This window comes from Rhinoraja longicauda, chromosome 17 (assembly GCF_053455715.1).
Source record: "Rhinoraja longicauda isolate Sanriku21f chromosome 17, sRhiLon1.1, whole genome shotgun sequence".
In the NCBI taxonomy this organism is placed as follows: Eukaryota; Metazoa; Chordata; class Chondrichthyes; order Rajiformes; family Arhynchobatidae; genus Rhinoraja; species Rhinoraja longicauda.
Window position 1 is genome coordinate 16198296 of NC_135969.1, and position 15806 is coordinate 16214101.

General features: G+C 47.6%; 1 protein-coding gene across 5 annotated transcripts in view; it reads left to right on the forward strand.

The window, feature by feature from the left end:
- The window catches only part of sema3b (sema domain, immunoglobulin domain (Ig), short basic domain, secreted, (semaphorin) 3B), a 143143-nt gene that overhangs the window by 57368 nt on the left and 69969 nt on the right, over positions 1 to 15806 (forward strand). For all 5 annotated transcript variants that reach the window (XM_078414215.1, XM_078414216.1, XM_078414213.1 and 2 more), the window contains one exon: positions 14748 to 14902. In XM_078414215.1, the coding sequence (XP_078270341.1) occupies positions 14748 to 14902 (155 nt within the window). The remainder of the gene's footprint in view (positions 1 to 14747; positions 14903 to 15806) is intronic.

The following is a 15806-nucleotide window of genomic DNA, read 5'->3' on the forward strand; positions in this document are numbered from 1 at the left end:
GTTTAATAAGACTTTGTTATCTGCCAGTGGATTTTTAATTCCTTGCCAAATATCGCCTTACTAGGCGGTCTCTGCTAACTGTGTTCCCTCTGCCTTCGGGACTCTGTAGTGGTGGGAGTCTTGCCTTGAGTAGCTCCATTACAAAGAGTCTCACTGATCAAGCCAAGCCTGAGGCTTGTCACAGAGCAGAACAACATTATCTGGACTCAGACACAAAATGCTGCAGTGCTGGAATGCCCGAGCTTCTGTGCTGTCTGTGTGGAGTTTGCAAGTTTGCACATTTTCCCTGTGATCACATGGGCTTCCTCCGGGTGCTAAGGTTTTCTCCCACATCCCACTGATGTGCAGATTTATTAGCCTTCGGTAAACTCAGCGGATCAGGCAGCATCTCTGGAGAAAAAGGAATAGGTGACATCTACAATCAATGATTTGGATGAGAACATACAGGGCTAGATTAGCAAGTTTGCTGATGATACAAAAGTGGGTGGTTTTGCTGATAGTGAAGATGGTTGTGAACGATTGCAGCAGGATCTTGATCAATTGGCCGGGTGGGCTGAGGAATGGTTGATGGAATGTAATACAGAGAAGTCTGAGGTGTTGCATTTTGGGATGTCTAACAAGGGCAGGACCAACACAGTGAATGGTAGGCCTCTGGGGGAGTTGTAGCGCAGAGGGATCTAGGAGTGCAGGTGCATGGTTCCTTGAAGGTCGAGTCGCAGGTAGATAAGGTGGTCAAAAAGGCTTTTGGCACATTGGCCTTCATCAGTCAGAGTATAGAGTATAGAAGTTGGGAGGTCATGTTACAGTTGTATAAGACGTTGATGAGACCGCATTTAGAATATTGTGCTCAGTCCTGGGCACCATGTTATAGGAAAGATATTGTCAAGCGAAAGGGTTCAGAGAAGATTTATGAGGATGTTGCCAGGATTAGAGGGTGTGAGCTCTTGGCAGAGGTTGAGTAGGCTGGGCTTCTATTCCTTGGAGTGCAGGAGGATGAGGGGGTGATCAAATAAACTAGATTATACGTCCTCTCCACTGGCTGGAAATCACAGAACCCAGAACAGCACTGCACAGGAACAGGCCCTTCGGCCCACAATGTCCATACCGTACATGATGCTATGTTAAATTAAACATTCCCTGCCTATCCATGTGCCTACCTAAAAACTTCTTAAACGCCACTATCACATCTGCCTCCCGCACCACCGTTCCAGGGCATTCCAGGCACTCTTTGTGTAAAATGGAAAAACCTGCCCGCACATCTCCTTTAAACATTGTCCTTTTTGTAGTTCGGAGAGGCATTCCCTGCTGGGCCCAGTGTGTGCTCCATTTCCTCGCCGAAGCCGTCGAGCAGATGCCGGCTGTGGCATCCGTTAGAAGTGTTCCCCTTCGGAGCAGATCTGCTTCCTGCCTCGGCTCATCCCCACCAGCTGCTCCTCGTGGGGTTCATGGAAGATGACAGAGATTGCGGAGGTGGGGAACTGCTGGGAAGTGCAGATGGAAGCAGGCTGCGTCCATGCACTGCCACAGACGTGGGGAAGATGCTCGCCTGAGGTATTAGAACAGAATACTGCGATGGGCAAACGTCAGTGTGATTGAGTGGATTGCAGCTTCCTCGGTTGCTGCTACTTTTGAGTTTAGTTTGGGTGGCGCAGCGGTAGAGTTGCTGCCTCACAGTGCCAGAGACCCGGGTTCCATCCTGAACACGGGTGCTGTCTGTACCAAGGTTGTACGTTCTCCCCGTGACCTGCCTGGATTTTCTCTGACACTCCAAAGATGTACATGTTCGTAGACTAATTGGTTTGGTAAAATTGTGAATTGTGCCCAGTGTGTGTAGGATAGTGTTAGTGTGCTGTGATCGCTGGTCAGAACGGGCTCAGTGGGCCAAAGGACCTGTTTTCGTGCTGCATCACCAAAACTAAAGATACAGTGCAGAAACAGGCCCTTTGGCCCACCAAGTCCACGCCAACTATCACCCATACCCAGTCTGAAGAAGGGCTCCCACCCGAATCGTCACCTATTCCCTTTTTCCAGAGATGCTGCCTGACCCACTGAGTTACCCAAACAGTTTGTGTCTCTGGTCAGTATAAATCAGCATCTGCAATTCTTTCTGACCCGTACACTAGTTCTACATTACCCCAGTTTCACATCCCACACCCAGAGGCAATTTACAGAAGCCAATTAACCTACAAACTTCTTTGGGATGTAGGAGGAAACTGGAGCATCTGGAGAAAACCCACACGGTCACAGGGAGAACTTGCAAACTCCACACAGACAGCACCCGAGGTCAGGATCGAACCTGGGTCTTTATTTTGCTAGGACGGGAGTCAGTCAAAGGAAGAAGAGGGGGTGGGTTGCCAGGAAGCCCGTTCACCCTCCATCTTGTCGCCAGGGCTCTACTGAGGTTAATAGGAATCACCAAGGAGGAATCTGAAGAAGGGTTCCCACCCAAAGTGTCACATCTCCCTTTTTTTTCAGAGATGTTGCCTGACCCGCTGAGTTACTCCCAGCATTTCATGTCTATCTTCTGCTGAGGGCAATCTTGAATGAATGGTATGCATTTCTGTAGCACCTCTTGCATCCCTTTAAGATCTTCTAGAAGTGTGTGATGGCCCATTTAAGGTGCAGTCATGGCTGTGTCATTAGGCACAAAGTGCTGGAGTAACTCAGCGGGTCAGGCAGCATCTCTGGAGAACATGGGTAGGTGACGTTTTGGGTTGGGACTCTTCCTCTGACTGATTGTGGAGGTGGAGAAAGTTGGAAAAGAGGTGGGGGAAGGACAAACCTTGGCAAAGGTCTAAATAGAGAGGATGTGGAGTGGATGTTTGAATGGGAGTTTCAATGAGGTCCCCCCTCATCCTTCTAAACTCCAGCGAGTGCAGGCCCGCTGCCGGCAAACACTCGTCATACATTAAACCCAGTCATTCCCAGGATCACCCTCGTAAACCTCCTCAAAACCCTCTCCAGCACCAGCACATCCTTCCTCTAATATCAGGCTTGAAGCTGCATGCAATATTGTTATCCATGTAGACACAAAAACTTGAGAAACATCTGGAGAGAAGGAATGGGTGACACCAGCTTCTCGTTTTCACCCAACAAACAGTTAACAATGGCCTGTTTCCATTATCGTCGTTATTTTTTTGCATATCTTTCATTCATTGTTCTATATCTTTCTACATCCTCATCTATATCTCTCTTTTCCCTTTTCTCTGAAGAAGTCGACCCGAAACGTCACCTACTCCTCTCCAGCGATGCTGCCTGTCCCGCTGAGTTACTCCAGCTTTTTGTGTCTATCTTCGGTTTAAACCAGCATCTGCAGTTCCTTCCTGAACATTCTAACTGTAGAGTTGGCTTTGGTGTAATTTGTCCCTACTGTGTAGTGTGTGCTAGTGTAACGTGGATCGCTGATTGGTGCGGACTCAACGGGCCGAAGAGCCTGTTTAGTTTAGTTTAGAGATGCAGGCCCTTTGGGCAACCACGTCTGTGCCAACCAGTAATCCCCACATGTTTTACGCTATTCTGCACACACTAGGGACGATTTACAATTATACCAAGCCTGAAGAAGGCTCTCGACCCGAAACGTCACCCATTCCTTCTCTCCAGAGATGCTCCCTGACCCGCTGAGTTACTCCAGCATTTTGTGATACCTTCGATTTGTACCAGCATCTGCAGTTATTTTCCTACATACTTTATACCAAGCCATGAACCTGCAAACCTGTACACCTTGAAGTGTCGGAGGAAACCCAGGCAGATCACGGGGAGAACGTATGAACTCCGTACTGACAGAACCTGTAGTCAGGATCGAACCAGTGTCTTCTGGCAATGTAAGGCATCAACTCTACCGCTGCACCGCCATGCCGCCACTGTTTCTGCACTGTATCTCTAAACTAAACTAAATTAAAAGAGGGCAGAGAAAGTGAGGAGCATAAATCCCACGGCTGTGCATTTCTATAGCAGAGCAGGTGGGACGCAAGGGGGTGAGTGTAGCCCAGTTGTGTATCAGATGCAGAAAGAGGAGTAAATGGCATTGTTACTTTCTACCTCCGCCTGAAATAGTGGGTGAACTTCTGAATGGCGATACCCTCCTCAGTTAACGCTAGTCCATTCTTAATTGAACCTGCTTGCTGCTAAATTGGGCTCACAACATGCTAATGACCCTGTCGGATGAATGAACGGCCCGTGGTGGGAACGCGGGCAAGGTTTTTTATGAAGGGGGAACCCATTCATTGCTACAGGCCCATGGAACGGCTAACAAACCCCTTCTGTGTGTTTCTGCTTCTGTGCACGCATGCATTAGGGACTCAACTGCTTCACAGTTGAGGCTCGTCCATAATTGGCAGAATAATGAAGGCAGCGGGCTTAAAAATCCAATGTCTGAGCTAAATATATGTCATGTGAGAGAGAGAGAGAGAGAGAGAGAGAGAGAGAGAGAATGAGTGTTTGGTGGTTGTGTTTCACAAGGCCAAGTCGATCTCAGTCAACAGTGAAAATGGTGAAGAATTTGCAGGCTTAAATTGAGGGGATTAATCACACCAGTTGTTTCTTGGTGCCATTTCGAATTGTGTTTAGTTTAGAGATACAGTGTGGAAACAGGCCCTTTGGCCCACCGAGTCCGTGCCGACCAGCGATCACCTGTACACTAGCGCTATCCTACACACTCAGGACAGTTTACAACCAAAGCCAATTAACTTACAAACCTGTACGTCTTTGTAGTGGGAGGAAACCAGGGCATCTGCAAAACCCACGCGGTCCCAGGGAGAACGTACAAACTCTGAACAGACAGCACCCGTAGTCAGAATTGGACCCGAGTCCCTGGTGCTGTGAGACGACAACTCTACCACTCCGCCCCCTATTATTAGTGAAGTCACTTTAACAGTGAATGCAATGTGGGTTCTGTGGTTAGAGTTTAGAGATACAACGTGAAAACAGGCTTTCGGCCCATTGAACCTGTGTCCCTGGCGCCGTGAGGCAGCAACTCTACCGCTGCGCCACTGTGCCTCCCTGTGTGACAGTGCATTGTGAGGGGCGACTGTTGTTCATTGTGGCTGTAACACTCGATGTTGTCCTCACTAGAGAGGCTGAGGATCCACAAAATGGCTGCACAAACATAAATTCTGGAGAATAAGACAGGGGAAAAAAAACTTGTTTTTGCTCATTGGCGATGAATTTTGAAGGTGAAAGAGGTATTGGGCAGGGAGGGGTTATGAGGAAGGCATGTTGTTCAACCATAGGTGGTGATGTGGTGGTCAGAGATTGCGTTTATGGTGGCACAGCTGGTAGAGCCACTTCCTCACTGCGACAGAGAACTGGGTTTGATCCTGTCTCCAGGTGATGTCTGTGTGGAGTTTGCACGTTCTCTCTCTGCGTGAGTCGGTTTGCTCCCACATCCCAAAGACGTGCGGGCCTGTAGGTTAATTGGCTTCTGTAAATTGCCCCTGGTGTGCAGGGAGTGGATGAAAAAGCGGGGATAACATAAAACTAGTGTGAATCGATGGTCGGCGTGGGCTCGATGGGCCGAAGGGCCTGTTTCCATGCTGTGTGTCTAGACCCCCAGGAGTCCATTGGAATCGCCTTTGGTGCAAACTGTGCAGCGAAGACTTGAAGGCAAAGAACGAATATTGAGCGAGACACAAAAAAACCACGTGTTAAAAGGAAAGATCTTATAATAACGAAAATTGAAGGCCGATGGTTTGAAGATGCCCACCCTGTATTAGTTTCCACGGTTACCAAGGAGACTGCTGTGTTTATTTACACAGTTGATGCACCACTCTACAAAGTGCGCAGCAAAATCTTTGGTCTCCAGACAAAAAGGGTGATTGTATCGCTTAGGAATTCAAATGCCGGGTTGCTTTGGTACCTGGCAAAAAAAAAAAAAAAAATCTCTTATTGTGATAAGAGTGAAAGAAAAATGAGGTTGGTTAATTATTTCTGATGCTAACCTGGATCAGGTTTAACGTCATTAAGAATACTTAGAAAGCTTACCGCGTGATCCATGACTTGGCTGAGGCACACTTGGGAACTGCACTGCAGGGCGGCACGGTGGCACAGCAATAGAGTTGCTGCATTACGGCGCTTGCAGCGCCGGAGACCCGCGGTTGCTCCTGATTACGGGCGCTGCCTGTATGGATTTTGTACGGTGTCCCCGTGACCTGCGCGGGTTTTCTCCGAGATCTTCGGTTTCCTCCCACACTCCAAAGACGTACAGGGTAGCAGGTTAATTGGCTTGGTGTAAGTGTAAATTGTCCCTATAGTGTGTAGGATAGTGGTAATAGACAATAGACAATAGACAATAGGTGCAGGAGTAGGCCATTCAGCCCTTCGAGCCAGCACCGCCATTCAATGCGATCATGGCTGATCACTAATGTGTGGGGATCGCTGGTCGGCATGGACTCGTTGGGCCGAAGGGCCTGTTTCCTCGCTGTATCTCTAAACTAAACTAAACTGTGATAGTTAATGTAAATTACTATAGTTCTAGGAACATCCACACAAACTCTGGGTCATAGAAATACCCTGGCACAGAAGGCCATTCAGCCTTCAAGTCCATGCTAGCTCTTTATAGAACACACTGTCCTTCCACCTTAACTTGTTAATAATCTTACTTCACGTGCAAGTCCAGTTCATCTCTGAAAGCCATGGTTTATTAATTGTACCAACAGGGGATTACAGTTACTGAGGTGAGAAATCTTTATCTGATGGCTTTAGACTTTAGGCTTTAGAGATGCAGCGTGGAAACAGGCCCTTCAGCCCACCGAGTCCACGCCAACCAGCGATCACCTCGTACACTGGCACTATCCTACACACAAGGCACAATTTACAGAAGCCAATTAACCTACAAACCTGTGCGTCTTTGAAATGTGGGAGGAAACTGGAGAACCCGGATTGATAAAGGAGTGGGTTGCCTTTGTAAATAACGTTTAAAAAATGCGACTAGTACAAAACTGAGTACAAAACGTCTCGGATCTGTAAATGTCATCGAGTTGCTCTCAAACACGCAAAATGCCTTGGAGTACATGAACAATGTGGACATTTGGTTCATGTTTTCTATGATCTTTCGGACGTTTGAGATTCAATTCGGTCAGATCAGGCCCCACCCATTACATTGGCCCTATCCAAATTTGCACAGATCCCACAATTTGCAAATTGTGTTTATTATCACTCAGTTTTACAACTAGTTAGAAAATGAAAAATGTTCAAGAAAATGACAATCCAATCCATTGAAACATTTTTGAGTCCAGCATGTTCCTCAAGCCACTTTCAGCTGTCGTGAACTATCGCTCACAAATAGAGTGGGGAATTCCTTGATTTAAAATACTTAAAATCAACCCATTTTCCACCGTTAATAGTCAAGCAGGGCTGGGCCGCCTCATTGCATGTACGTCACGGAATACTTTGTATCAGGAAAAAAAGAGACCATTGCATTCCATCGTGTTTGTTCAGGGAAGATTTTACATTGCACCCGGGGAAAACCCACAATGTCGCAGGGAGAACGGACAAACTCCGTACAGACAGTACCCGTGGTCAGGATTGAACCCAGGTCTCTGGCGCTGTGAGACAGCAACTCTCCCGCTGCGCCACCGTGCCGCTTTGTTGCTGCTTCCCCTATTGGCATCTGAATCATTTGGAAGCAAGAGTGGAAGGACAAGTGGAGCCAAGACCTTGAAAGGAACAATGCTGGAGAGCTGGTGTTAAAAGTGTGGCGTGATTCACAGATGAGTCACCCGAGTGAGTCCACGGCATTGCTGGCAGGGGTGTTTGGACAGGGAGTTGCAAGCTTAGAGTTCTTGGCCTTCCAGGAACAAAGAGGGAGGAATTGGAGGAATCCTCGATCCAAATTTGTGATGTCCCAGTGCAACTGGTGGTGGAGATGGAGGGGAGGAGAAGAAAAAATCTGTAGAGTAAATGTAGCAATCATTCCAGAGTGGGTTAGCAGAGGACACAGATGTAGGGTGACTGGGAAAAGAACCAACGGTGAACATCTTCACTTTCATCAGTGGACGGGCTTTGGAAGCCTGATTACAGACGGGAAGAAGAGGCATGAGTCTGGTGGTGCGCGCTTTCAAGCTTCTGTATCTTCTGCCCTGATGGGAGCGGGGAGATGACCTGGGGTGGGACGAGGGCAAGTCTTTGATTATGTTGGCTGCTCATCTGAGGCAGCGTGAAGCGTGGATGGAGTCCAAGTACAGATGAAGTACGCTCTATGGGTTGGACTGGAATACCCCCACAACCTGGTTTGGGAACGGCTCTGCCCACGTCCGCAAGGAATTGCTGAGTTGTGGATGTAGCCCAGTCCATCACACGGACCAGACCTCCCACCATTGACTACATCTGCAATTCACCCAATTGCCTCTGGAGAAAAGGGATGCTGCCTGACCCACTGGATCACTCCAGTACTTTGTGTCTATCTTTGGTAGAAAGGTGGCATGTTCTCCCTCAGTTGGCCCTGCGTGAACCAACACAGAGACAGTCCTTCTTCCTCTGAAGCCATTCTGCACGGCAATAAAGTGAACGGAACTCTTGGTTTTTCTCGGCAATATACAGTTGTGGCGCACGTCTACTGTGGCCGATCCTGTCACACTTCCAAGTGCACAAGGATCCTATTCATAGTGTTGCTCCTGCATTGCCTAAAGAAACGAAACACCACCACTTACAGTCTCCAAGTGTAGACTGACTCCCCTTAGTTGCAATCAGCCACTGACCTAATTTCACAATTGAAACAACATTCGTCTGGATTAAATTTCAGATATAAATTCGAGCTTAATTGCCGAGAGCTTCTCATTAATAACTTAAAACATTTTTTTAAAACCATATTATTGTTCATTATGAGCTTAAGGTTTTCTGGCAAATGGGATTCGTCAGCCTGGGTGTAATCGGGTTTCATTGACTAGATGTCCCGAGGTAGTAGTTAAAGTAAAGTGTAGAATGGGCCAGGGGAGGGAGACTGCAAGCCACCAGCCCCTTGGCTCATTGTCTCCAAACGTGAGTTCAGGCCATGAAGGCAGCTACTGTTGGCAGACAACTTTAGACCATAGAGGCTGTAAGTTTGCAAAGATCCACAAACTCAATAGGTAATGCTGCTTTCTCTTTCTCTCTCTCACTCTCTCCATTTCTCTTTCCATCTTGTTCTCTCTCCATTTCTCTCCCTCCCTCTCTGGTCCCCCCCCCTCTCTCTCTCTCACACACACTATCCATCTTATTCTCTTTCCATCTTTTTTCTCTCACCCCATCTCTCACTCTCTCCATTCTCTCTCTCACTCCATCTCTCCATTTTCACTCTCCCATTCCATCTCTCCCTCTCACACAGTCTCTCCATCTTTCCATCTCCATTTCTCCATCATTCCATCTCTCCCTCTCTCCCTCTCACTTCCTCTCAACCTCTCTCACCACTCCCCCCCGTCCCACTGTCCCCCTGTCTCTCTCTTTAAAAGCCTATCTCTGTACTGCTGAATCAAATGGTCAAACAGAGTCACAAATCTACCCGTGGAAAGAGATGCAGTTCCAGGTTGAGATCGAAGAACACTCTTTGGATGTTAAGTCTGTTTTTATTTCTGTTTTCTGAACTCTTTATTTCTCCAGATGCTGCCTGACCCGCTGTGAGCTGGCAGCTGCTCAGGTTTTCACTTCCAAAATCAGCAGTGTTTTTCATATTTCCAATTGCTCGGTGTGGAAGTTTGCTGTGCGCACATAAATTGGCACATTTCCTACCTTTCGGAAGTGGGTCGATGTTAAAGCCTCCGCTGGCTTTGAGGCACTTCAGGAGAGTGAAGGCAGTGGAGGTGCAAGCCTTTCCCTGATGTGAATGGCCATCACACCCACACTCACCGCAAGACCAATTCACCAGAGTAGCAGACAGAACCGTAGACGTTAGCACCACGGGGAAAGCGGAGAAGGTGAGATCTATTTGTGGCAGTCAAAATCAGGAAGGGGTTTGGTAGAGAAAATAAGAAAGAATTTTCATTGGATGTGTGTGTAACCAGGGTAATTGGCAATGGAAGAGGTGATGAAATGAGAATTGAACCATCTTATCACCATCTAGAGAGCAGTCCTGAGCTACTATCTACATCAGTGGAGACCCTCGGTCTATCTTTAATCAGACTTTATCTGGTTAGCGTGCAAAAGAAGAGCTTTTCACTGTACCTCGGCACATGTGACGATAAACTAAACTAAAGCTATTCCCTTTGTCATGTATCTGTACACTGGTCGGCTAGATTGTAATTATTGCCTTTCCGCTGACTGGATAGCACTCGACAGAAAAGGACGGCGTGGTGACTCAGCTGTGGAGTTGCTGCCTCACTGCGCCAGTGACCCAGGTTCGATCATGGTTACGGCCGCTGTCTGTACGGAGTTTGTACGTTCTCCCCGTGACCGCATGGGTTTTCTCCAGGTGCCCTGGTTTCCTCCCACACTCCAAAAATGTGCAGGTTTGTAGGTTCATTGGCTCTGGTAAAATGGTAAATTGCTCCTGGCGTGTGTGGGATAGCGTTCGTGTGCGGGGATCGCTGGTCTGCGCTGACTCGATGGGCCGAAGGGCCTGTTTCTGCGCTGTATCTCTAAACCAAACTAAAAGCTTTTCACTGTACATTGGTGCCCGTGACAATAAACTAAACTGAACACATTTTATAGGCAGAGAGTTTGGATATCTAGATCACTCTCCTTATTTAGTTTAGTTTAGTTTAGTTTATTGTCACGTGTTCTGAGGTACAGTGAAAAACTTTTTAATTGCACTCCATCCAGTCAGTGGAAAGACTGTACGTGATTACAATCAAGCTGTCCACAGATACAGGATAAAGGGAAAGGCTCCTTGAAAGGATGATGATGGCAGATTGAGTGGTAGATTTTCAAAGTGAATTGGGCACATACATGGTGTTGAGAGGAACTCCATCTGCAAGTCAAGGGAGAGGGATTGGGACTGATTAGATGGCTTTCTCCAGCCTGTTGGCCTTCGTGAGGCTCTGGCACCCTCCCAGAGCATTGAGCCCAGAAATGGATGCTATACTCCAGCTGACAGCCCGGCAGTAATTTATAAAGGTTAAGCGTCACTTCTCAAACTTCTTGTTACGAGAACAGAATGTTCTGGAAAGTGCTCAGCAGCCCAGGTCGGTATCGGAGAGTGAAACGGTTAACGTTGCAGGTCAAACTCCTTGCGGATGAATCCTCACCCACTTGCAGTGTGTGTTTATGGATCCCGTGGATCCAGTGTGACAGGAGAGAAGAGTGGGAATTGAAGAGAAGGATCAAGGGGCAGCGGTAGAGTTGCTGCCTTACAGCGCCAGAGACCCGGGTTCCATCCTGACTACGGGTGCTGTCTGTACGTACGGAGCTTGTATATTCTCCCTGTGACTGCATGGGTTTTCCCGGGTGATCCGGTTTCCTCCCACACTTCAAAGACGTACAGATTTGTACGTCAATTGGCTTTGGTAAAATTATAAATTGTCCCTCGCTGTAGGATAGTGCTATTGTACGGGGATCAGCGTGGACATAGTGGGCCGAAGGTCCTGTCTCCGCGCCGTATCTCCAAAGTGTAAAGCCTAAAGTTTAGTTTTTAGCTTTAGACATAAGGCGTACCGTGTCCGCGCCGACCAGCGATCGCCCATACACTAGTTCTATATCACACACTTGGAACAACTTACAGAAGCCAATTGACCAACAGACCTGTTTGTTTTTGGAGGGTGGGAGGAAACTGGAGCATCCGGAGAAATCCTATGCAGTCACATGAAGAAGGTACAAACTCCGTACAGACAGCACCTGGGGTCAGGAACGCACTCGGGTCTCTGGCACTCTACCGCTGCGCCAACGTGCCACAGACTACTTAGGAGAGCAAAGCAAAGAACAAAATAAGGAGGCAATAATACAGGGGAATAACAGTGGGGTTGATAACTCGAGGATATCAGGAAGTAGCAATTAAAGCATTAGGGTGCACCAACACAGAGAGTCAGAGGAAGGAAAAACGATAAGATAAAATTAAAAGCTCTGTATCTGATTGTTCATGGTGTTTGTAACAAGGTCTGTGAGTTAATTGCACAAGTAGAAATAAACGTGTAAGATCTGATAACAGTTAGCAAAGTTACAGTTTAAATTCAGAACCAGATTAGTTTATCGTCAAATACTCCAGGGGACAATGAAAACCCCTGTTCACATGAAACTCACAGAGCAGGCAGTATGCGTGCAGTAATGATAAATGCAATAAATGCACTAGTCAAAGCAGCAGAATGGTACAAACATTGTAGTGCAGTCCAAAGTATGACAAAAAATAAGAAGACTAAAATACAATAATAGGATAACTGAATGAGGTTCATGTTCATAAGTTATAGGAGCAGAATTAGGCCATTCGGCCCCTTAAGTCTACTCCGCCATTCAATCATGGCTGAACTATCTTTCCCTCTCGACCCCATTCTCCTGCCTTCACCCTTACTAATCAATCAATCTCTTCCGTAAAAATATCCATTGACGGCCTCCACTGCTTTCTCCAGCAATGAATTCCATAGATTCTCCACCCTCTGATGATAGGAATTCTCTCTCATCTCCTTTCTAAAGGTACGTCCATTTATTCTGAGGCTATGGCCTCTGACAATAGACAATAGACAATAGGTGCAGGAGGAGGCCATTCGGTCCTTCGAGCCAGCACCGCAATTCAATGTGATCATAGCTGATCATTCTCAATCAGTACCCCGTTCCTGCCTTCTCCCCATACCCCCTGACTCCGCTATCCTTAAGAGCTCTATCTAGCTCTCTCTTGAATGCATTCAGAGAATTGGCCTCCACTGCCATCTGAGGTAGAGAATTCCACAGATTCACAACTCTCTGACTGAAAAAGTTTTTCCTCATCTCAGTTCTAAATGGCCTACCCCTTATTCTTAAACTGTGGCCCCTTGTTCTGGACTCCCCCAACATTGGGAACATGTTTCCTGCCTCTAACGTGTCCAACCCCTTAATAATCTTATACGTTTCGATAAGATCTCCTCTCATCCTTCTAAATTCCAGTGTATACAATCCCAGTCGCTCCAGTCTTTCAACATATGACAATCCCGCCATTCCGGGAATTAACCCAGTGAACCTACGCTGCACGCCCTCTGGTCCCAGACTCTCCCACTGGTGGAAACCTCCTTGCCACATCCACTCTATCCAGGCCTTTCACTATTCGGTTGAGTTACGGATAAGAGAACGCTGCAGTACCTCTGGGAATCGAGTTTGAAAGAGGTGATTCAGACAAGAGGTACAGAAGTGTGAAACACACACCTGCAGGTTCAGAGACAGTTTCTTCCCAGCTGTTAACAGGCAACTGAACCATCTTGCCAACAACTAGACAACAGTCCTGAGCTACTATCTACCTTATTGAAGACCCTTTATCTTTAATCAGACTTTACTGGACTTTATCTTGCACTAAACGTAATAACTTTTATCGTGTATCTGTAAACTGTGGACGGCTGGATTGTCATCATGTATAGTCTTGAAGGACCTGTTTCCACACTGTATGACTCTATGAACTAGTGTGAGCAGGTGATTGATGGTTAGCATGGGTTCGATGGGCTGAAGGGCCTGTTTCCATGCTGTATCTCTGCATTAAACTTAACTTAACCCTCCTCTCCCAGATCCAGCACCTTTTAGCTTCAGCGACTACCGCATGGGCTGAATGTGTTTTATTTCATACTTTATCAGGACTCCTTGCCTCCCTATTTGAACTTCATCTTTTACCTTTACAACACTACTTGTTTTTAACTTCTGCACATTTTTTTGTTCCATTATGTTGCAGTTAGCTGCATTGAATTTCCGCTGACATTAAAATGCACTGTAGCTCCCAGCCTGAGGCCAGTCTCTCTCTCTCCCCTTTTCTCTCATTCTCCCTCTCCCTCTCCCTCTCCCTCTCCCTCTCCCTCTCCCTCTCCCTCTCCCTCTCCCTCTCCCTCTCCCTCTCCCTCTCCCTCTCCCTCTCCCTCTCCCTCTCCCTCTCCCTCTCCCTCTCCCTCTCCCTCTCCCTCTCCCTCTCCCTCTCCCTCTCCCTCTCCCTCTCCCTCTCCCTCTCCCTCTCCCTCTCCCTCTCCCTCTCCCTCTCCCTCTCTCCCTCTCTCCCTCTCTCCCCCTCCCCCTCCCCCCCTCTCCCCCTCTTCCCTCTAGTCACACACTAGCAAGACTACCTTTAGTTTTGTAGGAAAATAATTGCAGACGCTGGTACAAATCGAAGGTATCACAAAATGCTGGAGTAACACAGCAGGTCAGGCAGCATCTCAGACCTGAAGAAGGGTCTTGACCCGAAACGTCACCCCTTCCTTCTCTCCAGAGATGCTGCCTGACCCGCTGAGTTACTCCAGCATTTTGTGATATCTACCTTTAGTTTAGTTTAAAGATACAGCATGGAAACATGCCCTTTGGTCCACTGAGTTCGTGCCGGCCAGCATTCACCCCGTACACTCGCACTATCCTGCACACACTAGGGGCAATTTACAAAAACCAATTAACCTACAAAACTGTACATCTTTGGAGTGTGGGGGGAAACCGGAGCACCCAGAGAAAACCCACGTGGTCACAGAGAGAACGTACAAACACCGTACAGACAGGACCTGTAGTCAGGATCGAGCCTGGGTCTCTGGCGCTGTAAGGCAGCAACTCCACCGCTGCACCACCGTGGCGGATGTCTCTATGACCAGGTACCAATGTAGATGGGAAATCACTCTGGAACGTGGTGGCCTATATTCTCTCACGTGTTGCCAATTGCCTCTAGACACAGTAGTTGACGTGCGGGTGTTTGGTCTTTTCAGATCTGGTTTCCCGCGGTGTTATCACCTACCAGCTGAACTATTCCTGCTGCTACAACACTCTGCTGCTGGATGAGGAGAGAGGCCAGCTGTTTGTGGGTGCCAAGAATTACCTCATCGCCCTCAACCTGAACAACATCAGCAAGCAAGAGAAGAAGGTGAGTTCAGCTCGGGCGTGGTAACCCAGCCTGGACTGTGGGCCGACTGGTTCAATGGGGCTCTTACAGTCACGTGCAAACGCACAATGAAATGCTTTTCTTACACGCAGCCCAATATGGTATTCCCAGGACAGACACAAAACGCTGGAGTAACAGCAGAGCAGGCAGCATCTCTGAAGAAAAGGAATAGGTAATGTTTCGGGTCGAGACCCTTCTTCAGTCTGAGAGTCAGAGGAGAGGGAAACCTAGAGGTATGAAAAGGTACAGGACAAATCACAGCCGGCACCAATGACTGAAAAGGTGGAGCCCACAAGGGTCAATTGCTGGCTGTGGAAGAGGTGAAAACACAAGGATATGAACAGTGAAACTAGCAAGAAACTAGAGAGGGCGTGCAGTGTAGGTTCACTGGGTTAATTCCCGGAATGGCGGGACTGTCGTATATTGAAAGACTGGAGCGACTAGGCTTGTACACACTGGAATTTAGAAGGATGAGAGGGAATCTTATTGAAACATATAAGATTATTAAAGGATTGGACATGTTAGAGGCACAAAACATGTTCCCAATGTTGGGGGAGTCCAGAACCAGGGGCCACAGTTTAAGAATAAGGGGTGGGCCATTTAGAACGGAGATGAGGAAAACTTTTTCAGTCAGAGAGTTGTGAATCTGTGGAATTCTCTGCCTCAGAAGGCAGTGGAGGCCAATTCTCTGGATGCTTTCAAGAGAGAGCTAGAAAGAGCTCTTATAGATAGCAGAGTCAGGGGGTATGGGGAGAAGGCAGGAACGGGGTACTGATTGAGAATGATCAGCCATGATCACATTGAATGGTGGTGCTGGCTCGAAGGGCCGAATGGCCTCCTCCTGCACCTATTGTCTATTGTCGAAGATGATTCCCATACCTAAGCA